Source organism: Excalfactoria chinensis, chromosome 1 (assembly GCF_039878825.1).
Source record: "Excalfactoria chinensis isolate bCotChi1 chromosome 1, bCotChi1.hap2, whole genome shotgun sequence".
In the NCBI taxonomy this organism is placed as follows: domain Eukaryota; kingdom Metazoa; phylum Chordata; class Aves; order Galliformes; family Phasianidae; genus Excalfactoria; species Excalfactoria chinensis.
The window spans coordinates 101,117,930-101,143,862 of NC_092825.1; the positions used below are offsets into that span (position 1 = coordinate 101,117,930).

At 40.4% G+C, this 25,933-nt stretch overlaps 1 protein-coding gene across 1 annotated transcript; it reads left to right on the forward strand.

Moving 5' to 3' along the window:
- Positions 1 to 271: 271 nt before the first annotated feature.
- On the forward strand, positions 272 to 25,864 carry MORC3 (MORC family CW-type zinc finger 3). Its single transcript, XM_072349557.1, has 17 exons — positions 272 to 441; positions 3,892 to 3,964; positions 6,623 to 6,755; positions 7,878 to 8,092; positions 8,381 to 8,528; positions 10,870 to 11,017; positions 11,935 to 12,066; positions 12,319 to 12,438; positions 12,902 to 12,999; positions 16,049 to 16,153; positions 16,266 to 16,388; positions 16,491 to 16,565; positions 17,263 to 17,299; positions 18,540 to 18,727; positions 19,276 to 20,098; positions 20,523 to 20,686; positions 23,581 to 25,864. Exons 1-17 carry the CDS (start codon positions 403 to 405, stop codon positions 23,732 to 23,734), a joined length of 2,775 nt encoding a protein of 924 aa, XP_072205658.1. The 5' UTR covers positions 272 to 402; the 3' UTR covers positions 23,735 to 25,864.
- Positions 25,865 to 25,933: the final 69 nt, after the last annotated feature.

Consider the following 25,933-nt stretch of genomic DNA (forward strand, 5'->3'; position numbering starts at 1 on the left):
AGTCCGCACTCAGAACTGGGATTGCCCCTCCTGCTGGCGGCCGTCGGATCGCCTCTCGGGCCCCACCCCAGGCAGAGCCCGCGCATTTTTACCTAAAAAAGGGAGGGAAGGCAAAACACAACAAACCCTCCCTCCCGCGGCACGCCAGCCCCGTCCCACCCGCTCTCCCTGCCGTAGGACGGCCGCAGGCGATGGCCCCTCCTCCCCGCCGGCTGCCCACAAGCGGCGACGCGCGGGGGGAGGCGTGGCCTAACCGCTAAGCCCCGCCCCCTCCGGAAGAGGTTGCGGCTGGCGGCGGAAGCGCGCCGGGAGGGGGGCGAGGCGGATGTGCGCGCTCTGGGCGCTCCCCGACGCCCCCTTTCCATTCTCCTTCCCGCCCCGGCTCTCGCTGCGGCACAAAAGATGGCGGCGAAAACTCAGGGCGGCATCCGCCTCAGCGCGGTGAGCGCCTCAGCGCGGGGTCCGGGAGCGGTGGAGGGGCCTCCGAAGGGCCGGATGGCCCTTAGCGAGGGAGGAGAAGAAGGAGGAGGGGCGAGCGGGGGTGGCGGCTGCGCGGGGCCGAGGAGGTTGAGGGAAGGTCCCGCTGAACGCCTCTGGGAGGAGGAAGCGGGCGATTGGACGGTAGCCGCCGTTCTTCAGCCCAGGCGGGAGGCTGAAGGGCGGCTCGGTATGCTCGGGAGCCGGGCGGGTGTTCCTGGCCCTTGCAGGGAGGGCAGCTCCAGTCGGGTTTGCAGCCGCTCCCGGCGGGAGGAGGCCGGGCCGTCTTAGCAGCCGTGGGGGTGGGCGCCGCCAGACCTACAACTGCGCTGCTCGGTCTCGCTTTGCTCGCTGCCGTCCTTCCCCTGCAGCCGGTCTCTTCCTTATTTACTCTCAGTGCGAAAGGAGGTGCCGCAGCTCTTTCAGCTGCTCGATACTCCGCGGTCGAAACTGGCTGTTTTTGAGGGACTTTCTCGTTTGTGTTGTTTACGTCTCTGAGTAACGCAGACACGTGGCTTGGGGCCTTACTTTGTAATCAGGAATTGAGTGGTGGTGGTGAGGAAGCTGGATCCTTAGAGGAAAGTATCTGCTCAGGTGTCGGAGCGTAACGCGTATGTCACGTGTTGGACCGGGTCATCTTTATGGCTCCCTTCCAGCTCAGGATATTTGATTTATGATGCATCACTGTGCTCTCAGCGCTGCTTAAATTACCTTAAATTAATTGGCGTAATTGCAGAGGTCACCCGTTTGAAGTTTGGGAATTACGCTTCCATTTCAGCACTTTAATTGCTGCAAGTGCCTGGTTTTCTTTTTTAGGGAAGGGCTCACCTGGCGTTTTAGATAACGTAATGCTTCACAGTGCGTTAAGTTTTCCTCAGGGGGAAAAAGTGTGCCTGTGTTGACATCTGTTGTGGGTAGCGTGACTTGGGCTATGGGCAGAAATGACATTGGCAGATTTACAGATGAGAAACCTCTTCTGTGTTGTGGTCATGTAAGTGTATCAGCGTAACAGGGAGGGAGGAGAAAGGAAACAAGCAGCCAGATGGAAGAAAAGCAGGAGGAGGAGAATGGCAGTGGCGTTATTCAGCCAAAAGCTGCAGAATAGCTCTGAAAGACAAGGCTCGGTGATTATGATTTGTGCGTGAGATGAGCCACGAGAGATGGAATGGTTCAGGTTTTTTGGGAAAGCTAAAATTCCCAAAGCTGCTGCTTTGTTCTTAAATGTTTGCTGCTCATAATTGTAGGAGATGTTCTGCCTCTGAGTTCCACCTTGGTTATGTTGGCAGCAGGATATGCTTTGAAGCAAGCTAGGGATACCCTTTGACTGCTCTTCTCCATCTTCTTAGTCTGATTTTCTTGTGTATCCTTGTTTCACAGCCTTCCATTAGTAAATGATGTGTCGCAACTCTTCGAAAGGGTAGATAACAGCAGGATGAGGGGAAACTGTTCTAAGTCGAAGGAGGGAAGATTTAGGTTGGATGACAGAGGAAGCTCTTTACTATGAGAGCGGTGAGGTGCTGGCACAGGCTGCCCAGAGAGGTTGTGGATACCCTGTCCCTCCAGGTGTTCAAGGCCAGGTTGGATGGGGCCCCGGGCAGCTTGGTCTGGCATTAAATGTGGAGGTTAGTGGCCCTCCCTGTGTTAAGGGAGTTGGAACTTCCTAATCCTTGAGGTCCCTTCCAACCCAGGTCATTCTGTGATTCTGTAGCTTTTCCTGTGAACTCCCCCTCTCCGGGATGCTCATTTTTAGCTGAGGGAGCTTTAGAGCCAAGAACCAATGTCTGAAAGATCTCATGTTCTAACCTGTATCTTGTAGTTTTGAGTAACTGTTCACGTTCCCACAGCTGGGTACCACCTCTCAGCCCTTTTCCCAACCTTACCATCTGAAACAGCCATCCAGGAGAGACTGGTGTAATTCTTACCTTTGTTTATGAAAGGTGTTTCTTTTCAAAGGTAGTCACTGGTATGCAGCAGTGACACGAGGAATGGAGAGGCATCACGTTACCCAGGCAGTGCATGACGAGATTCTCTTGCCATACAGATCCAAACTTTGCCTCACAGCAAAGATGACACTCGGCTCTGCTTATCGGTCTCAGAGATGCTGAAGTTCTTCCTTTCCTCAGCCTTGTCTGACTGGGGGAGGCTCACAGCTTTGGATTCAGAACTACAGTGGGGTCTTCTCTTTCATATCTTAAGATCTGCTGAGGTGTCATATGGTAGATGAAGAAACTGAAAGCTCCATGAAAGCAAAAGCTGTGGTGTTCATGCTGTTTCCAGTAATTGGGCTCCATATCTTGAATTCTAAATTATTTGTAAGCATCTGCTGGGAATTGTAAAAAAGCACAGTGACTTGGGCTGATTCAATTTGCCACAGTTTATAAAATGGTAATTTTAAAACATATGGTAGTAAAGTGTGTAGTGTCTGTCTATACTTGCAGTCTAGCTTGGTAGGGAAAAAACAGAGTTAAGCTTCAGTCCAAAAGCATGTCTGGTGCTTCTCTATGACCTTTGAATCAAGGTGAGATTTCTTGGCAATTATTGATTTGAATGAGGGCTGCTGCAGCTTTGCTCCCACTGTGGCACCTGCCTCTGGAACTTGTTTGTGGCGTTATGCTTTTCTCTGTTAGATGATGTTGGAGACCCAAAGTGGTCGCTTCCTCTAATTTAGTCCTTACTAATTGTGTGATTGTCACCACAGCAGTTCTGTAAAATCGATTATGTGGATACATGTGTGCTGTTCTGTTATATTTTTTAATATATAGTATGGATTATGTGATGTTTTCTCATGCGACTGTAGTGCACGAGAGCTATTTCCATCATTGGATATTTGTGGGTGCTTTTTATGCCATCAGTGTAATTATGCTGATAAGACATAAGCATATATATGCACTTTCTGTGCTCAAGAGCTTGTAAAAGTATAATTACAGGTATTCTCTGCAAATACAGCCATATCAAGGTCAACAGTTAAACTTCCCCAAACATTGCACTGACAGATCCTTAAGTTATGTGATCCCTAGTTCTGCTTTTCCTGTCCTTTTGATCTAGGTGAACGTATACAAACCTAGGCTTTCATAAATGACTTGAGAATACTTTTATCACTGACACCTATAAAATATGTCACATAAATACATATTTTATTGTGCACGTTGCCATATAGTCCTAGTAGTGCCTACATTCTTGTGGTTACATCAGATCATAAATGAGGCTGAACTATAGGAGCCTGAGTTGCCAGCAGTACCAGCTAGCATTTGAAAGAATCTGACAGGTCTCAATAACAGACAGTTTTGATTAATATGGGTAAGGGGAGCGATCACGTTAGGCAGTAAAGTCACTGGGTGTATTAGGTGGTTTTTTTTCCAGATTAATACTCACACTGGAACACAAACTGATGCTGTTGTTTCTGTTTTATTTCAGCTTTGCCCAAAGTTCTTGCATACCAACTCTACCAGTCACACCTGGCCCTTCAGTGCAGTTGCTGAGCTTATAGGTATGTGGATCGTTAGTACTTGTCGTACTTTTTGTTTCCAGCTGTTATTTTTTGTTCTATCAAGTAAGATCTTATTCTATTCCTGATTGATGTGGTTAATCAGGTTTGGATTCTGTTAGGACAAATAAATGCAGGTACACATTAAGATGAGAGAACACGCTCATATAAGAAGTTGTTATACGTTCTTATTAATCTCTGTTTCTAACTGAGTGACAAAGGGTCCAAGAATGAAAGCATTTTGTCCAGCTTGCATGCAACCAGCCTATGTTACTCCCCTTATTTCTCTGCCACCCATTGGACCTTTTTCTTTACTTCAGTGCTTCTTCCAAAACATCTCACAGTGATTTCATGACACTGACACAATACCCCTCAAACATCCTTATTTTCTTTTGGGTTACAAAGTTCCTGGCTGATGGCTTATGCTCGAGTAGTTTCTTTTAACAGTCTATTCATCAGCGTCCTAGGAGTTCTGTTATTGCTTTTATCATCTGCTGTTTGTTAGGGTTTGAATATATACATTTGGCTTATTAGATCCTGTTTGTCGTTTTGTCTTTTATTTTGAATAACTGTTAAGTAAATATTCTTCCTTGTTTCCTCAGTTGGGGAATGGTTAGCGTACGTTTCCTTAAAGTAAAGGTGTGGTATGGAAAGATCTGTTGATCTAGCAGTTCTCTGCTGCCAAAGGGAGCAGCTCTTCTGGTCACACATTCCTTTGCTTCCTCTGTGCTGGTTTTGTCAGCCGTTAATTTGGAAGAGGAGGAACCTAACAAAATAATATAAGAAAAACTCTGCTAGATAGGGCCAGAATTGCCACAAAGGTGGAAATCATAACCGTATGGCTACGGGAAGGACTAGATGTTTAAGTGATGAGTCATGGCTGAAAAGCTAAGTCATTTCAGCTGTCTTATCTTGTCACGCCATACCTGGTTGGAGTTAGCAAACATGTGCTGTGCAAGGCATGGAAACGTGCCTTCTTCCTTCCTTTGGCCTCTGTTTTGCTGTATGCTTTGCTTTAACAAAGATCCAAAAGTGACTTGACTAGCTGGTCAACTTGGTTTTATAAACTGTCTTTCACATGCTGCATGTATCTATACCGTATGCCAAATATCAAGCACTATTAATTAGGCTGCGTTACGAAGGCAAGATTTGCTTCTTAAGCTCTAGTCCCTAGTGTCAATGTTTTGGTAATTATGTTGCTGATTTCTGTTAAACCTCAGTCAGTTTAAATGTAAGTGAACTGTTCGTGCTACTTAAATGGGGCATCTAGAGAGAGCTGGTGAGCTAACAAATGAGGAAAGCTGCACAAAGTATGGTCCTGAAGTATTGCCAGTCTAATTGTACTTGAAATATCCTCTTTTGTTGATGCTGAACTACTTTTATGAACTTTACACACTGCACCCACAGTGAAAGTTTGTACTCACAGACAGCAAGCTGTGAGCTATGGTTGCTTTTTATGGCTGCTGTGTTGGCCTGAGCTGTGTATTTCTGCCTTTCAGTTAAACCTGCGAAACAGATAGTGATGCAGGGACACCAGTTCTTTCAAAGCTCTTTCAAATCCTGCAAATAGGGAGTTTAAGGTAAAGCATTTTATACGTCTATAGAATTCATGCCTTCCTAAGGACAGGCTTCTGAACAACTTGCAGTAACAAGATATACATTTATGGCCGTTGGCTTTGCTGGTAAGGAAGTAGAACAGCAATCATTTTTTTCACTTGGGCTTCAGGCTTTTGCTTTGTTTTTAATGTCTGATTTCTCATTTAGAATACCCCTAGTTGGTAAGATACTTTTGTAGCCATGTGTATGTGCCGGCATCTGGAGTATGGACAGTAACCTTGCCACCTGAGAGCCAGTCAGAAGAGGTGTTTCAGTGGCTGAAAGTGAATTTTGCAACAGCTGCCTGGGAGGCAGAAAGCAAAAGTAGAAACTTGTTTGGTTTTGTTTTCTATTCTCTGTTTCAGGTGTTCATCTCAGCCAAAGCTTTTGGCTGACGTCACTGTCATTTGTAGTGACTAGAAAATGTCTCGGTTCTCAGGCAAGGTTTGCTGGCTTTTGATAGAGCTTTGTCATTGTAATGTTTTGATCTACTGTTGCCAACTATCAAGAGGATAGTATTGTAGGAGGCTTCATATTTAGCACATTTCCTTTATTAAAAACTTGTATTAGAAAAGCTTTTTATTTCTGTGCGGAAGTTGACAGATATCCCATGACTTTCCCGAGGAATCTGAGCAAGCACGTAATTCCTGCAACTATCACATACCTGACTGCAGAGATGAAAAACTGTAATTGTAGAGCTCTGTTAGTTCACAGTGTGCTCCTACAGGGTCATAGGATTACCATGAGTGCAAAATCGAGAGCCCACAATGCAATACTGGACAAATGTCTCTTTGATGAAGCACAGCACTGTAATAAAGCTAGGGACAGCAATTCCATATAGCTACAGCACTGCAAGGCTAATGTTTGGTGGATAGACTGTGTGCTAATGACTACCAGATAAGGCTGTGTTGTGTCATGTATGTGTTTAAGTAACTTCAAGAGTTGCTGTCTGGCATATACACTGGAATTAAAGCACTTTCACTGCAAACATGTTTTATGTGTTTACTTTTCTATGATTCCTTTAATTTTAGTACCCTGTTCTTGTTTACTTTTTTCCCACTTCAGATAACGCTTACGATCCCGATGTGAGTGCTAAACAGATATGGATAGACAAAACAGTGATAAACAACAATATATGCTTGACGTTCACTGATAACGGAAATGGTATGAACTCAGAGAAGCTGCACAAAATGCTAAGGTGGATAACCTCTTTTGTGTATATTTTTTCTCGCTGTGATTCCAGTTTCTGTTTTTTTTATTGCTTAACGTAACTCTCTCACATGTAATCTACTGCACTCATTTTTCTACTTAGCACTTCTGAGGGTGAGTGATTACCTAAGTGAGGCTCTAGAAGTGAGATGCTAGTACAGCTTTCCTATAGTTTTGGCTGTTTATTTTATTTCCTAGTTTGCTTTTATCCTTTCCATCAGCATTGCCATTTAACTTTCTGTTCAGGGCATGTGCAGTATAAACTCTCTGTAATATCCTTCAGTGGAAGTAAGGAGAATATTTTCCCCGTTTGAGCATGCTTTAGACTAAGTTAGCAAATGAGAGACAGGGGATGTTCAGTTCAATCCAGTACTTTGGAGTGCTGAAAATGTACTGTGGAAATATTAAGGGAATGGGAATTAAATTGATGTTGATGATCATTTTACATTCTAATATCCTATAGTGTTTGAACTGTTCTTCCTGCAGTTTGTTCCTGCAGTTAGCAAACAGATTGCTGTTCCAAATTCTCTTCTAGTGTGAAAGATGTTCATCTGCCTCCAGATAAGTCTCTGGATGTAAATTTGAGGAAGCTGGAATTCAAATGACTGTTTTCTTTTTCTGCAGTATACCATAATTAATAGCTTATTTGTTAAATTCCATGCTCCATATACAGTTATCCGTTTGTCTTCAGGTATAATGTTTAGTTACCTGTAGAAAATATGTAGATTGTATATATTTAAGTAAGTAGGGGGGAGTGACTAAGGGGCTTTTCTCAGTATTTATTGCAAAGCAAGTGGATAAATATACATAGGTCTATTCCCATATGTTTCTAATGACTTGAGGCAGATGGTCTCTTTTAGATAATAATCTAGAGAAAGTTAGACTCATCTTTTAATTGTGTTGTGATTTTAGGAATGTTATATAGCTGTTGTTTCTCAGAGTTTGTGTTGCTGTTCATTGTTTCATTGCATAGTAGTCCCTGATCTCTAGAACAAGAGATGGACTCAATATGGTTAAGTCAAATTTGATGCACCTTGCATGCGTCTTCTGGGTTTTCAGTTGTCTGGGGGGCTTTTTACACTCTTCCATTATCTGTTTTTTTTCATATCAGCTTTGGCTTCAGTGAGAAATCTGTGATGAACGGCCGCGTTCCAGTGGGACTGTATGGAAACGGGTTTAAGTCGGGGTCCATGCGCCTGGGAAGAGATGCAATAGTCTTCACCAAGAATGGAGAAACCATGAGCGTTGGTCTCTTGTCTCAGACTTACCTGGAAGTCACAAAAGCGGAACATGTCATGGTTCCTATAGTGACATTCAACAACCAACATATCCTTTTGACAATTCCTGAACGTGAAGTTGTGTATGTATGTCAAACTTGACTGGTAACGTCATTAAGGGAAATTCCTTATTGTCTTTTACAGATACGTTCTAAGATGGGCAGAAGGTTATTTAAGTTATAATGTGTTAAAAACTTTTATGCTTTTTAGAGCTCTGTATTTGAGATGTGCAATGAGAGCCTCTGAGGGGTGCGGGATACTATTGCAGAAGTTTACTAATCTTCTGATTTCTTTATTTTTTTACATGTAAGGTTACTTTACTTAACATTTTGCTTACGACAGATAAGTGATCCAGCAGAATCCAAAAACAGTTTGAAGGCTATCTTAACACATTCTTTATTTTCTACGGAGGAGAAATTAGTGGCTGAGCTCGATGCTATAATGGGGAAAAAAGGAACAAGAATCATAATTTGGAATCTAAGAAGGTAAGATGAGGCCCAGTTGCTTGTATCTTTCATTTCATTTGCATTATCTTTTCAGTGTATGCAAGTACACGAGGGTTTTTTTGCAGAGTAACTGAAGAAGACTGGATGGAGAGTTAGCTGCAGTTGGTGAAATTAGACTCAAATCCATTTGAACGAAGGAGAACGTGAAGGATTCCGTATTTAATTTTGGTAAAATATTGTTACTGTTCCAGAAGAAAAAGCTGAAACAGATCATAGTATCATAGTATCATGCGAGTTGGAAGGGACCTTAGAGATTGAGTCCAACTCCCAGGTTTCGAGCCCTCTGTGTAGCGAAGCGGCACTTCTACCCCCTGCCCCACGGAGGATTCGAACCCTGGCCCTCCGGTGCTGCAAGCAGCACTTTATACCACTGCGCCACCGGGGGCACACAAGATCAGTTATAAATCTAGTATCTCAAACCAATGGGGAGAGACTTGGACCTTTCTAAACTTCTTAACTGTTTATCATAGTACAAACAGGAGTCCAAGTAAATAGATGCAGTTAATTACATTCATCTACATACGTATTATTCATAGAAGAATGGATTTTTAGACTGTGGTAGCTTGGAGTTGCTGTTTTATTTCTTTAAACCGCTGTTGTAGCAGTGGCAGCTGGGTGTTATCATTTCTCATCTCCTTTCTCTTTTCTCCTCTTATTTGGTTGCTGTTCTCTTACTTGCAGGGAACCCATACGATGGTCAGTCTAGAATAGTTCTAACTTGCCTTTAACAGTGATGGAGCTGATTGTTTGGGAACGTGTTACCTCGTGTTATGCTCCTGAGTGTTTAGTTTACTGCAGTTTTAAATACCTGAAATAGCAAGGTATTCATAAGCAATTTCATGTGCTTTTATGGGCCAGTAAATTCGGCAAGAAAATAGTTTATTCTTGCCTATCAGAAAAAAAGGGGTGGGGAGAAAACTCATTCTGGATTACAATGGATTAAATGTTAAAGAACAAACTCTCAGTCAATCAAAACCAATGAAAAGCTTTCTTTATTCTTTTCCTATTTCATTAGTTTCTTCTGTATTTTGGAACTTACGTCACTTTTAGCTTAGTAGATATTTATGCAAGAAAGCTGGAGGTAACTAAATCTATATCTGAATGTTGTGCAAAACTACAGTCAGTGCAGTTAAATAAAAGAAACCCTCTGGTGAGCGCTACAATAAGAAATTGTGATGAAAAATTACTGAGGTAAGAAGTTGTAGTTTGTCATTCTCACAGCAGTAAGAATCTTAGGAGTTTGCATTGTTGAGGAATTTTGCATTGAGAAGGAATGTGTGCATCATGGCCCATCTGGTGTTCTCGGTGATACTGAGTGCTTCTAATTGCACTTCACAAATGAAGTTAGAATTTGTGCAAGTTTTATGTGCTAACATTTCTCTTATATTCCTTGGGCTTCTAAAAGAAGCTAGTGAATGTTTTTGAATTCCAGCAAGTCTGCAAGGAAAACCATTATGGCTCAAAGGAATTTTGTTTCTATTGTGTCTTTTTTTTCTTGAATCTTTGTGACATCCTCTGGGTTTGTTGTCCACTTTTAAAACCTGAAATGCTTTGGTAAAACAAGTGTTGAGAGGGCAGACATTTCTCTCTGCACATGATGCAAGATGGGTCATCTCCACAAATTACATCTTCACATCTTCTATTTGTAGTTGGGAAATTTTAATAGACACCTATATATTTTAATAGACACCTATATATTGTGTGCCCCCGGTGGCGCACGGTGTTAGAACCGCCGCTTGCAACACCAAAGGGCCCGGGTTCGAATCCCCCTTATGGAGCAAGGGGTAAAACTGCTGCTCTGCTACACTAGAGGGCTCGAATCCCGGGAGTTGGACTCAATGATCTATAAGGTCCCTTCCAACTCGCACGATACTATGATACTATGATGATGATATAAGTCACACCTACCTACTACATATTCACAGGATTATACTAGTACAAGGCTACACAGACCTAACTGAGCCTTCTGCACTTGTGTAGGAGTCTTCAGTGGTTGGTTGGGGAGGTGTCTCCCTACTCACTTTGTCCATGTTTGGGCATAGGTTTTCTAAGGATGCCTAGTTTTCATCTAGTCTCTGCTGACTGATTTCTGTTTTGGATTTGCGCTCCTGTTTCAAGGATGTTGCTCTTATTATAGAAGTCGTGTGGTAAGAAAGGATATTTATCATAGATAAGCAGTACATTTGGAAGTTATAAGCAGAACGATAGACTGCAAGCACTTTAATTAAGCAGAAATGACAAATAATTAGTCTTGAGATATCAGGTTCATCTCAGTCTTTTTCTTTCCCTCTCATAATTAGATTTGTTTCTTATTTCTTAGAGATAAAAATGATAAAACAGAATTTGACTTCGACAAGGATAAATATGACATCAGGATTCCAGAAGACTTAGATGAAACAGGGAAAAGAGGATATAAAAAACAAGAGAGACTGGACCAGATAGTTCCAGAAAGTGACTACTCACTAAGAGTATGTATGCTTTTCTTTTTGTTTTTTTCATTTATTTACTTGTTCTGTGGAAACCAGAAGACGTATGGTTTTGTTGTAATGTAATATACCGTACCATAGGGGTGTTGATCGGAAAAAAGACAGTAAGGTTTTGAACGTTAGGGCAAATGGGTCAACAGTATTTGGAAAACGGGGCGTGTTTGTGAACTTCTGTAAACTTCTATGAGCTTCAGCTGGGGTTTTCTTGTGTTTTTTTTTTTTCTTTTTTTTCTTTTTTTAGGAGAAAATTTGTTTTTCACTTAGTCTTGCAGATACAGCTCTGCTAGTTTTCAGCTGGCAGTGTCCTCTTTCGGTTCCAAAAGAGATCAAGGAACTAGAAAGCAGCTGTTTCAAGACCTGCATTTAGTTTAAGACTCACTGAGGTCATAAATCTGCTTTCAGATATGGCAAATGAAATACAGGTTGAAATACATGGATTGACACACAAGAAGATTATATAGTTTGTAAGTCATTTGGAATAAAGTTAGCAGCAGCTTTTTAAAGACTGTGATATAATTTTTAAGCTCTAAGTAGGGAATAAGAATATAGGCTTGTATTTATGAACAGAATTAAAAACTCTTATAATAGTAAAACTGTATCTTCAGACACCTGATTAAGTTGCCATATTCATGAAAGTCCTCTTTCAATTGCTGTTAATGTGATTTCTATTACATATGTGCATCTGAGTTTCCTGTGTTTTCTGGTGTCAAGTTGGAGGAGAGAAAAAAACCAGTTTGTAACATCTCAATTAAAATCTGGATTTGTCTTTCCAAACATGGTAAATGTTTTACAGGGTGTGTTTCTCGAGGATTTTTAGATGCATGGGTTTTTTTAGGTGGTGGCAGCAAGGTTCTCATTGCTGTTGTTTTGAATGACGGGAATTATTGTATATTTTGTAGGCTTACTGCAGTATTTTGTACCTGAAGCCAAGAATGCAGATCATTCTGCGAGGACAAAAAGTGAAAACACAGCTGGTTTCCAAGAGCCTCGCTTTCATTGAACGTGATATATATAGGCCAAAATTTTTGAATGTATCCTTTGTTAATGTGATGACTGCATGCTTAATTTAATGATGAGACTTTGTGTGTAAGCTGTCTAGATTGTGCTGGGAATGTTGCAGCTGTCTTTATGGGTGTTCTTTAAGGAGCTATCTCAATACTTTAAAGAAAGAGGGGGAATAAAAGAGAAAATACCAGGACCCAGTTTTAAATGAGCCCTCAATGTATATATACTACTTGTGTCGCATGACATTAACCATACTTTTCCTTAATATCTGATAAAAGGCTAAGACAGTAAGAATTACGTTTGGATTTAACTGTAGAAACAAAGATCACTATGGAATAATGATGTATCATAAAAACAGACTCATCAAAGCTTATGAAAGAGTTGGCTGTCAGCTAAAGGTAGGAATTCAAGCTGAAAAATCCTTTGATGTCGTTAGAAATCATTTTCACTTAAATGCTGATTTATTTATGTATTTATTGTAAAGTATACAGGTGAAAACTAGTGTGTGTTTTTGTCAATACACCTTTTTCAGTTGGCACAGCAGTTAATGAGTTATTGAGTTATTATTATTGAATTAATGAGTTATTGAGTTGTACGCAGTTGTTGAACTTCTGTAACTAAGCTTAATGCATGAGGTACAGAATTCAGCGTGCCTGTCAGAACAAAAAGAGGGATGGATTGTAGGGTGTTTGTTCTGTTTGTCTGGTGGATCTGCATCAAAAGTTCTTTTGGAGATTATTCATAAGGCAGGAGGTTATTTTAACTTAGTGGTTATATAAATTATAATTACTTCTGTCAATGTCTTACAATTTTAGTATAGGATTTATTTTGTTTTCCCTGATGGATCTTAATTTTTTACAGGCAAACAACATGGGTGTTGGTGTAGTTGGGATTATCGAGTGCAACTTCCTCAAACCAACTCATAACAAACAAGATTTTGACTACACAAACGAATACAGGTAAATGTGTATTTTGCACGGTCTTTTCTTTTAATAGTATTGTTCACTGGGAGATAGTTGACTGTAGAAGATTTCTTCCCTTTTAAGCAGTAAGAATACTGTGTTCAATCATTAAACTGCATGACTGTTTTAAACAGTAGGGGTAGGGTGTTAATGTATATGCCAGTCATAGTGTGGTCATTGTTCAGTCACTGAAATCAAGGGTACAGTACTCAACGTTTTTTTAAGCAAATGCCTTAAAAGTAGTTGATTGCAACTCTGCCCTTCACTGACTGTGGGATGAGCCCAGAATAACTAGCTCAGTTCTGGGTATTTGTGTAGCAGGTGACTAAAACTGAGATATGAATCCCATGTGACTGACAATTTATAGTGATTCATCACAGTTTCTTGGGGGTTGTTTGTTCTTTGTCTTTGTTTTTGGACATTTTTCATCCATTGTTTTTAGTTTCTTCCTTAAGAGTAGACTTCAGTGTCCTGAAGTCTACCTGACAAAGCATTTAAAAAATACAGGGCACCTTGAAGGCAGCTGTGATTTGGAATGAAGCTGTATCCCATCAGTTAGTATCTAGAGTGTTACTTATTATAGCTGCGCTGTAAACCTGGTTGAGAATCTAATCTGATTTGAAAAAAAAATTAAGAAAAAATTGTTCTTAAGCCACATGAATTGCTTAGTGTGCTTACAATGTTCTTCTGTGAATTGATTGCACTGGCACACTTTAAAAAGCATAGAGTTATTAAAGTTAGAAAAGACCTCTACGATCACCCAGTCCAACGATCAGCCCACCCCCACCATGCCAACTGCCCACGTCCACACAGCTCTTGAACACCTCCAGGGACAGTGACTCCACCACCACCCTGGGCAGCCTGTGCTCCAGAGTCTCATAACTCTTACTGGGAAGAAATTTATCCTAATACCCAACCTGAACCTCCCCTAGTACAACTCTTCAGTTCCCTTTCATCCTATTACTGGCTGCCTAGAAGAGACCGACCCCCACCTTGCCACAGTCTCCTTTCAGGTGAGAGCTGCAAGGTCTCTCCTGAGCCTTCTCTTTTTCAGACTGAACGATCCCAGCTTCCTTAGCTGTCCTTCTCTGAACATGCTACTGGGCCTCATCTGCAGCAATGGGCCCCAAACTGAACACAGCATTCGAGATGTGGCCTTACCAGTACTGAGTACAGAGAGACTAATGCCTCTCCAGTCTTGCTGAGAGGACTGTTTCTGCTGATTACGCTATTTCTGATATACTGTCCCCAGAAGGCACTCTTGCATGTGCCTCTGGACTAATGAGCACAGACTGACCCTTGATGGCCTAGGCCTAGACCTGGGGTCTGCTACTCACTGGCAAGTTCAGCTAGAAATTTGCTGGTTAATACACATGCATATCCACGCGCACACTAAGTTTGATGAAGATGCAGGCACTTGTCCTTCTCCAGGTGCTCCCAGCAGCTGGCACCAGTCGCACAAGGCGAGGACCCTCGCTTGCTGCAGCAGCTGACTCCTCATTTCAAGGTTGACTCCAGTAGCTGGCACCTATCTCTCCACTCATGTGCACAGGTCTTAGCAGCAGCTGGCACTTAGTCTTTCCGATGTGTATGTGTGTGATAGAGAGAGAATATGCAGAGTTAAAATGTAATAAGTAGATAGGGTAGTCTGCAGGGATCAAGCACATTGATTGGTTAGTCAAGTATACTGGCCTGCCCTTTTTTATATGCAGCTTGCACTTTTCCTGTACTCTTCTAACGCTCCCCTGGCACTGTTTCTTTCTGATCCCTTATCATACCTCAGTCAGGTTCATCTCTGTACTTGCCTATGGTTCTTTTGACCAGACGTGCTTGAGGGAGCGCATCTCCTCTATATCCTCAGACTTTGTTTCACTGTGGACTTAAACATTTTGGAGTGTTGACTCACAAACATAAGTGGGGTAGACTTTGGCAGGAGATGTCATTAACTTTTTCAAGCTGTGTATTTTGCCCATGAGTCAGTTGTTGGTGTTCCCCTGACAAGGACAGCTGAACAGTATACAAAGCCTTTCCTTAACTGTCTGTTTGTATGCAGCTCTGTGTATACAAGTAGCCCAGAAGCAGTATCAGAGTGCTGTAATGAACTAAACAGTTCACTGTAGTAGTTGAGGATCTGTGGCAGGATAATGCCAGTCATTCCTGCCATTGAAACCACAGCTCTCAGTGGAGAAGAAGCAAGATTGGTAGCTGGTGACGCAACTGCTACAGCCACTACAGTTCACTCTGCCTGTATTTTTAAATAGCTCACTGTGTTCTTCTTTGCAGTGGTGATGCCAGCTTCAAGCAGCTCCTGTGGCTGCAGCTATTGAGCTAGCAGAGCTATTAATGAGAACACAAGTTAAAACAGACCAGGGAATCAATCTCATGCTTGTTGTTGCAGTACAAATGTTCCCTGAACCGTTTCTTTTGTGGCAGCACTAACAGTTCCTTTGGCAATGGGTATGCATGGGATAGGCACTTCTATTAATCAGGTTTTACACTGTGTTTCTGCAGGCTGGCACAGTGGGCGCTGATTGGTTTTTGTTGTTGTTTTTTGGCACTTGTAGCATGTATTGTGAAGGTTTTCTGCTTGTTTCTTTGTTTTACAAAAGATTGCTTTATAGATGTTTAAAATGTAAAGTCCCATCCTAAAGCAGAAACGTAAAACTGTGCTGTAAAGCTGTGATCAGCATGAACTTATTTGCCTCTTTCCCTTTGCCAAAAGAGATTCAGTCCATGTGTTGTTGTTTATTTCTGCCCCTTTGCTAATTCCTTCTTCAGGCACCAAAATTAATGACTTGCATTCGGAGATGTTTGAGGTGGAAATTTTCTGGGCTGGACTAGATTCCTTATTCCTCTTCCACATCATTCTTTCCTGTGTGCCTTCTCTGATGGTCATACAGTTGCGAAATGATTAGGTTCCTGATAAGAAAACTAATCCTAAAGCTAAAAGTTAATACAGGGGAAAACCACCCTTCTTCTTTTAGCAGCACGTAGACTATGTACTACACTGAATTGCAGGTATTCTCTGAATAATTTTTGTTTTCAGGCTTACAATAGCAGCGCTAGGAGATAAACTTAATGACTACTGGAATGAAATGAAAGCAAAGAAAAATGAAGAGTACCCATTAGCTTTACCGGTTGAGGAGATACAGTGAGTATCACTTTCAAATTGAAGAGTGTTACATGTTGTTATTACTGCTTTATTCACGATGGTGCAAAGAAACTGTTCATGTGAAAGTTGTGGTATGTTTTTTCCATGACAGAAAGCAGCCTGATCAGACATGGGTGCAATGTGATGCGTGTCTGAAGTGGCGGAAGCTGCCAGATGGAATAGAGCATTTGCCAGAGAAGTGGTACTGCTCACTGAACCCTGACCCACAGTTCCGGTAAAATTATATTTAGATGACTATCTAAACACTGCTTTGACATTTTACTTTATTGCCTAATGTAAGCACATATGTTAAGGTTTTTATTTTTTCTTAACTCAGGGATTGTAATGTGCCAGAAGAACCGGAAGATGATGACTTAATACATCCCACATATGAGAAAACTTATAAGAAAAAGTGAGTACTGGAGATTTCAAGGATTCCTACACTAGAAAAGGAATATGAAAGCTAAGCACCCTTTTCTCTCACCTGTGGCATAACTGCAGCTCTTCTTAGAACTCATCCGGTCAGAAAACAGTACCCTAAAGTCAAAACCTCAACACAGCAGTGAATAGATGAACAGTGTGTTTCTTTTCTCTGTTGATGTGTTGTTGAAGGTGAAGAGGCCTCTATCGTTTAGTAACATGTAAGGAGAATAAAGCAACAAGGCACAGTATGTTAGAGAGAAACAACATTATGGATGTTAAGAGCCCTTGCCTGGGTGACTACTGTTTTCAAGAAGCTGAAAACCTCAGTATGTTTGTTTAACAATTTGAGGGTTCCTAGTTAAGATGAATGGGGAAAAAAATTCCTTGAGCAATCTTAATGAACTCTGCTGGTTTACATTCTGAAAAGCATTCTTACTGCATTTATTTTAATCTGAGAGGGATCTTGTTTGAAGTTTAAATTCAGCTTCGATGTAGCTCAGTCAGTTACTTTCGAAGTTCATGCAGAAAATTTTCATTCAGTGAAAGAGAATGTTAGGAATTCACCGTATATAGCTGAAAATAAGGTGTTTAGTTTCAGATTTAAGTCAGGTGATTTTGGTTTCGCAATTAATGAACATTTTCAATCTAAGATTTTATCTTTTTTCTTCCCCCTTACTCCTGTGCAGAGACAGGGAAAAACTGAAGAAACGCCTTGAGTACCAGGTAACTCTCCTCAACTTGACGGCAAACCAACTTTGGTAGCCATTGTTCTTTCTGGCACCACTGCTATGCAGTTTGATCCAGTTGGCTAGGCTATGAGTTTGCTTTAAATAGTGGCCGGCTGTGTAGGCTGTGCTTTCTACTGGTAAGCCAGAAATCATCCATCTCTTCTGTCTGTTGGTAGAAGTCAGTGCTGCATTTTATATGTCATACTGAAGAAGGAGTTTGAAGGGGATGAAGCTGCCTCACAAAATAATACTAGAAAATATGTCAGTCACTGCTACTTGTTTTTTGTAGAACAATATCTAGTTGTTGGAAGTGGATTTTTTGGAGAGAGATATGTGGATAAAGATAAAAAAGCAAAGATGTCCTTAAAAAGAGGGAGTGGGGGAAGGATAGAATTTGTCATAGCTGTGTTCTTGAGAGTTTGTTTTGCAAGGAAGCACTCAAATTCAAATGGAGATACAAATGAAAATGATTTAGTGATAAGAATAAACAAATTGGAGTTCAGAATCGGGTTTCTGAAGTGAAGATGTAGCTTTCGAAGTAACTGAACAGAGACCACTCAGTCTCTGGATAAAAGATTTTCCATGTGCTGTTTTAACCTATCTGCTTTATTGTATTCATCTTCCTGCAATTAGTTTTATCCAAGTAGGAAAGTTATTTCTGCTAGTCCAAAATGAATAAAACATTTTACGGAACTAATTAGTAGCAACTTTGAGAGAGAGAATTGTCTCATATTTTGTGTTTGACGGTCAGACTTCAGACATGGGTACAGAACAGGCTGGGAAAAAGCACTCCCCAGCGTTTGGCATGGTACCTATAATAGGTGTTTCTTGGGAAATGCTTTTAAGATCAGATAGCTGCTTTCTGACAACGGTAAATCTCTGCATGAGAAGGAGTTTGCAGCTGCTTTCAACTGACTTAAACCAGCATGGAAAAGACGTGAAGGAAGCGGTTAACACCCATCAGTAGAATTTAGTTGTGCTTTCTGTCCTGTTTTGTTTATTTTCTGTGTATGTGATCGTTGAGCTAACGCTTTTTTTTTAACAAGGGGGTATAGTCCACCTTTCTTACTGAGCAGGGGTTGATGGAGATTGCTCTGTGGAGAATCCTTGCAGTATACAGCAGAAATGTGTGTCTTAATTTTAAGTGTTTTCAGCTAGTTAGTGGAACTACTTGAAACTTATTCTGAAGACTCTACTAACATCTATTGGTTTTCATTCTTAATGTTATCTTGTAGATGAGTAATGAAATGCTTTTAAAAACATCCGTTTCCTCAAGTAAAGACTTTAGAACGTTCACACCCATGAGTGGAAGGGAAGCTGTTCCAAGAGCAATTTTACCAGAAACATCAAACGCTTCTGTCAAAAGACCTCTGCTTGTTTCAAATAGATCAGTATCTTCACCTCATTCTGATTCTGATAACAGGTTAGTGAACCTGTACAAAATAGATGGATTTATTTCTAAAATGAATAATTTTTGTAAACAAAAACGGTGTCAGGTGTAGTCCCATCTTTGGGTCACAGCTGCCAAAGTTCGTGTGTCACTTTGTGGTAATAGAGGAAGAACCGTGTTAATTAACGATGCCTAGGAACTGCTTGAAGAGCAAAAGTGAGAGCAACAGAATGAAAGTACTGTCAAGGAGAATTGCTTAGTGACTTGCCTTAACTTAGGAAAAAGACTGCATTGTGTTAACCTCATTCTACAGGATGTTTTCCTTAACCTCTCTTACAGGTCTTCCCCACCCCAAAAATGTTGAGTCTGTCTCAAAAACTAATATATGAAAGTAATAATCTAGTGTGTGGATGTCAGCCATTGTTTGTACAGAAAAGGTATTTACTGTGACTCATGATCTTAAGATGCTCTTCAGGGCAGCATCCCTTTCTAGTTATTGAGTAGTAGTTTTGAATTGTGTGCTTAGACATGTTTGCAGTATCTGAGCAATACAATAATCAGTTCAATGTTTTCTTTCTCAGTCTGAAACGGAAGATACTCATCAGTGTGACACCTGTAACCATAAAGACGCGTCGTTTAAGTGATAGAGCATTGAACAGGCGTGATGATGATGATGATGTCATTATTTTAGAGGAGAGCAGCACTCCAAAGCCTTCAGCAGATTCTGATGTTCCAGTGATAAAAACTGAGCATATAAATGTTGACCAGGAGGAGCAGGAAAGAAATAGCGATGTAAGAGAGCCCTGCAGTGCAAGTACTTCAGAATCAAAAAGCGAACAGCTGACCTCTGCAACGCAGACGGAGGTCCCAAGTGTGGTTGTTAAAAAGGAAGAGGTGGAAGATGACATCAGTATTCAAGTTCCCAGTGCAGAAATAGAAACTAACCGGCACAATGTAAATAATCTTTCTGAGACATCTGCAGATCTTGGGAACGAACTGAGAATTCAGCTGAAATTAGTAAGCAAAGAGAAAGAGATGTACCAAAGCAAATGTGAAGCATTAACCAAGCAAGTAGAAACACTGGAACAGAGGATGCTAGAAATGAATGATAAGTATGTGAAAAAAGAAATGTGCCATCAGTCAACTGAGACAGTTTCTTCATTTGCAGAAGAAAGTGTTCATGAAAGAAGTTTGGAGGAAACAACCCTTCTCTATGAACAGGCCTTAGAAGAAATAGCAAAGCTAAAAGAGCAGTGCAGTACTCTGCAGAACTTAAAAACTGAATGCAGCCGGTGTGCTGACGGTGAAAGTAAGAGCGAGGTAGATGAAATTGCTGTGCAGCTGGATGATGTTTTCAGGCAACTGGACAAATGCACCATTGAGAGAGACGAATACAAGAGTCAGGTATGCTAGTTAAAGCAGTGGCTTACTTCAAATGAAGAATGTAACTCCATTTTCTTAGGCGAATGTTTTGTAGCAGTTCCAGCTCACAACATGTTGTATGGTTAAATTCAGTCCATTTATTAATCAAGACTCCTAGAAGGGTGGGGGAAAAAAAATATCATCTACCCTGGAATCTTTTGCTTTCTTGGATTCCGTTGACTACAATAAGCAAACCTGAGAGTCTGACAGCAGGCTGACAGCACATTGTGTTCAACTGGCTACTTCAAAACAGTGTGTAGGTTACAGTATCATAAAATGTCATCAAATATAAAAACATCACCAAAAAGCTGATTGAAAGCTGTCAACGAATGTTTTGTGTTGTCTGTGTTTATATTAAACACAACAAATTGATGTGTAAAATTATTCATTTTTATTTATTTGCAAGGTGGAACTACTGGAAGCGGAGAAAAATAAAATCGCCTGTCAATGTGAAGAGCTTAAATCAGAAATTGCAGATTTAAAGGCTTCAATCCCACAAGCAGTAGCACGTGCAAATGATTCTACAGCCAGTAATGTAGAAGACACTGTTAATTTTTCTGATGGAGAAAGGTATCAATTTTTTTCTTTCTAGATTATTTCAAGTAAGATTTTGGTTGGCTGATTGTACATAAAAGACCTTGACAAAGATCATGTCTGACAATCATATAATAAAACGTGGTTCTTGGAATTATTTTGCTGCCTCTTGTGCCTTCTAAGTTGATGACACTTATGCTTCATCTTTTCATCCACTGATTTTATTTTAGTCTCGACTTAGTGCTGCTTAAACAAGTACTTGACTATTGCTCAGTAGAATGTCACAGTGACTCTTCTTTAAGTACTGAAAATGTTAGAAGAATTCCTAGGTTCTAGCTTGTAAAACAAGCAGAAAAAGATAGGAGGCAAGAAAGGAGAGGTGATCATTAGCTTATGCTGTGCAGATGATCTTTGCTTTTGCATGCTGTTTTTATTTCTTGACTCAGTAGTACCATACTGCAAAGAGCTTGTTTTCAGTTTTGGAACCAATTTGACCTTTCATGTAAGAATTTGCTGCAGGCCAATCCTCTGGAACTGTGCCGATGGTCAGGGTGTATATTTGAACTGAACAAAAGTTTACACCTCCAAGTAGGGAACTTGCTGCTCTCCATTAATAAAAAATAGTAAACACATAAAAGAAGTACATGTACAAGATGGAAGCAAGCAAACTCAGCGTACCAAAGTCCACAGAATCAGATGAAATGCGATAGAGAGAGCTGGCCAGATGGTGGAGAGTTGGCCTTGTGATGATGTCCAAAAGTTTGTGGCAGGTCCCTGAAAACTGGTTTAAATAAAAAATAAAATAATAATAATAATTAAAAGAAAAAAAAACAGTTGTCATGCCCATATTCGGGGCAGGCAGAAAGGAGGATCTGAACTACAGACTGGCCAGTCCAACCTCAGTTCCTGGGAAGACCCTGAATCAAATCTGCCTGGAAGCTGCATGTAAGCTCATGATAGTCAAGGTGATTAGAAACAATCAGGCTAGAATTTACTGAAGGCAAAGATTGCCTTTCAAGCTTGGTAACTCTTCCATTGAGATGACCAGCTCTGTGGATAAGGGGAGAGTGGGCCTTCATTTTAGGAAAGCTTTCAACTTAGTCTACTGTAATATTATAACCAAATTTTGTGAGATATGATTTAGACCAGTGGACTAAGTGGTAGGTTGTAAACCTGCGTAGCAGGCTGCTAGTCTGCTAAGCCTGAGCATCAGTATCAAGGCCAATAATTGTTAATGCCTCATTAATGGTCTACATGACAGAGCACAATTAACTTGGTAAACTTACAGTGGAGTTGAGTTGGAGATCACTCATACCTTGGATGGTAGCACTACTGTTGTGGGACCTTGAGAAGTAGGAAAAAATGACCAAAAGAAATACTGTGGAAGCTCAGTAAAGGCAGCAGTGATGTTCTACGCTTTTTGATAGGAATAATCTCTGCAGCTAGACAAGCTGAGGTCCTGGGCTGTAGTGAAGGTGGATTAGAAGATGAATGCAAATCAACAGTGCCTCTTGTGGTAGGAACGCCCAGTGCCTACCAGGCTCTGTTGGCAAGAATTCTGCCAGCAGTTTTATGGAAGAGATTCTTCCCCTCTGCTGGGCAGATGCAGAGTACTGTGTCCAGTCTGGGGCTCCCCACTGTATGAAAGATATTAGCATACAGGAGTAAATCCACTGAAGGGCTACCAGGATGGTTAGGGGGCTGGAGCATCTTACAAGGGGAAGTAGTCTTAGGAAGAGAAGGCTACCTTGAGATCTGGTATCCTAATGCTTTCTTCTGCTGCTGAATGAAGGCATAGAAAAGATGAAGCCTCACTCCTCACTAACACAGTGATGTCATGAGAGGCAATAGAAACAAGCTGCAACAAGGGAAATTCTGATGAGATAGAGCAAAAAAAAAAATAATGTTCACAGTGAGGGCACGGGAAAAAAAAGGCCCCAGGGAGATCATGAGAATCTACATCTGCGGAGATTTTGAAAACACAAAAAAGGTTGTAAGCAACCTAATCTGAGATAACAACATGTTCAAAGAATGATTAGGGGTGGGGGGGAAGGGAATGGATGACCTTCGGAGACCCCTTTCAAACTAAATTTGTTTGGGTTTTGTTTTTGTTCTGGGATTCAGTCTCCCCTGCATCTGCCAGCATTTTACTTTTTGCTTACTGCATCTGACTGCTTCTACATAGAAGAACTAGAAATTGCATGCATTACTTGTGGTGTACTTACAGGTCCTTTGGGATGTAATGACTCTATGAAGAATGGCTACTGGAGATAATAAAGAAAATAATGGTAAAGGAAATGCTCAAGAGAAGGGATGAATGACTTAGAAGCAATTTGACCAGGAAGAGGATAGGGCAGTGGAATCGTGAAAGAAATCAAAAAGAGGAGAAATAGTATTTTCCCCATTATTAAAGCTGCTACTTTGTCTTCATGCTTTCAAACCTCCAGACAAACTACTCTTTCATACCTTCCCTTTTCTTCTTTCCCCTTTGTTTTCTCTTCCTTTGTTCGCATGCTTGACAGTAGTTGACAATTCTAAATGTATTAAATATTTTTAAATACTGGTGTTTGAGAAATAAAAAGATGCTGTAGGAAAAAGGGTTATGCCAGTGTTTATTTGCTAACTTCAACAGAAGTACTGAAAAATCCTTTAGTCCATTCTGGGAAAGGCAGAAATCCTAGTATTTGTTTGAAACAAAGGAAATACACACCTTCAAAGTTAAAACTCAAGATAATAAGCTGTGAAAAAATGATAGATCTTGAAATGATCTTGTTGCAATTTCAATTTCATAAGCTCTCTGTTGGTTTATGGAAGTCACATACCAACCCTTTCTATTACTGAATGTTACTCCAACTTTGTTAATTTACATTCTGTGTATTTGGATGTGAAATTTCATCCGTATCTAAACATCTCAAATTATTTCTTCACAGCCTGAAACTGCGCTCCCTTCGAGTGAATGTTGGACAGCTTTTGGCTACAATCATGCCTGATCTAGACTTGCAACAAGTCAATTACGACATTGACGTAGTGGATGAAATTTTAGGACAAGTTGTAGAACAAATGCATGAAATCAGCAGCACTTAAAGATCTTAAGATTTTCACAACCCCCTACTTGATCTTCCAGTATAACCTTTATATAGGTTCAGAAGTGTAAATGCTGCTTCTTCACTATATACTTCACCGTTTGATCAATAAATGTATATACTCTGTGCGTTTAGATGTTCCCACGGATGCAGTGGGTATTATCTTAACTTCCTCTTAAATGAACACTGTCAATATTGACCAACCTCGATGTACTTAAAAAGATTTTGCTTTTAAAATGTATTTGTAATTAAATTTGCAAATATTTTTATGATTAAGAATGTTAATACTTTTCTACAAAAGTTTTGGTTGACTTTTGGTCTTAAAGATGCAGTTTTTTCTTTTCCTCATCCAAAATCCTAGCAGTGGAATATATTAAAAAAAAATGCAAAAAAAAAAAAAAGGGAACCTTGCTGATTTCTTCCCAGAACAAACCTCAGTAACTTTATTGTAAACTACAGTATTTTCATTGCTACCAACAATGTTGTGTGTTGCATTAATGGTTTAGAAATTTAACTAATAGATGAAAAATTTGGCCATATTGGCAGTATTTATGTCTTACTACCAAAAGAAAAATTCTTTAGGGGTTTTACTCCAAATATGGATGATCTTTGATACCCTTTTGGATTTTCTGGTGTTGCTAAAGGATATGATCTGTACATAATCTTACAGCATAAACAAATCCATGAGATATTTCAGCCTTTTCAGTCTTGGAGCCCTCATGCCTGTTTGTGTCCTGCCCTTGCTGTTTGATTGTTACTTCCTTGTTCCGAGAACCAGACGGTACTGGAATGCAGTCAGAGTCAATTGCTTCCCAATTGAATGCAGCAGTACTGGCTTATAAGTTCAGTACGTTCCAGCGCATGAGTTCAAGTGGTCAGTATTCACATGTGGCTCTTGCCTGCCTTTTTTCCTGGAGACCTCTGCTGTAACACCACCTCTTGAGGCTTTAAGGCCTTACTTCAGGGCAGCCCAATGCAAAAAGTAATTGGCATAGAGGCTCTTCAATGTATTCAAATAACTTGAGTATTTTACCTCAGAAGAAAGTGTTGTGGCATAAAGCAAGCAGTCTGCCCGTGAGTCTCTCAGGCTGAAGCTTACCTTTCGATCGCAGTGGGCGATGCTGCGTGTAAATGGGTCAGGCTACTAAATCCTTGCTTAACTAGTCAAAGATTGTGAGGAGAGGTGTGTTTTCTTATCTGTGGTGTTAAACGACAAAGTAAGCTAAGGCTGAAAATGCTCGAATGTGACTTGTTTATGCTGTCTTAATATTTAGGTGTCTTTTATTACTGGTAAGATAGATGAGTCCCTCTCTTTTTTTCCCTCTTAAATAATCACAGTAATTATTAAGCCATTAGATGTTTTTTATTACAGTGGTGACAGTATTCAGCCAACTGCATGCTTTTTTCCATTGAGGTAATCAGGAATAAAGGGTGGGTGAAGAGCCCACCTTTTATCTCTGGTGGCATTCATCATCCAAACAGTGATCAAGAAAAACAGTTTTTGCTTTAAAAAAAAAAAAAAAAGAGATAAAAAACACACAAAACTGCATTCAGTGTTTGTTCCTAGGTATCATCCTTTTTGTAAAGCCAATGGTTTTGGCTCTTGCACTGTTAGCTGTCCATATTTGATTGGGTTAGCTTCCACTTAGTTGTAGCTCAGTTTCTTCCAGCAGGCAGTACTTTTAATTTCAGGATGCTTTCTGTTCCAGTACGCCAATAAGGATAATGCAATACTGCTTTGCTTTCATAATGGCTAAATCGAATGTTTGATTTTTTTTGGAGAGGTGGCTGTAATATAATATAACTTTTAAATATGACTTTTAAAAAGTTTCTAATTTCCTTTTTTTTTTTTCTTTTTTCTTTTTTTTTTTTTTTTTTTTTGCTGTGTAGTTTTCCATTCCTTCATCGTTATTTATTACGTTTCATCAGATTCTGTAGCTGAGTTTATTGTAGATGACATGAAATATAGCATTAAGTCTATATTAAAAACGGGAAAAAATACAGTGTACGTTTACCACTTGGAAGAACAGTGGACTGATGGAAATGCTTTTTATTTGTCAAAATGTATTTTTTGTAAAAAATAAAAATGAAAAAAAAAATAATAAACCTGAATTTGCTGGATCAAAAGCACCTGATGGGGTGCCGTGTTTCCTTCATAAATAACTACGGGTGTTACCGGCTTTCCTTAACTACTTCGTGT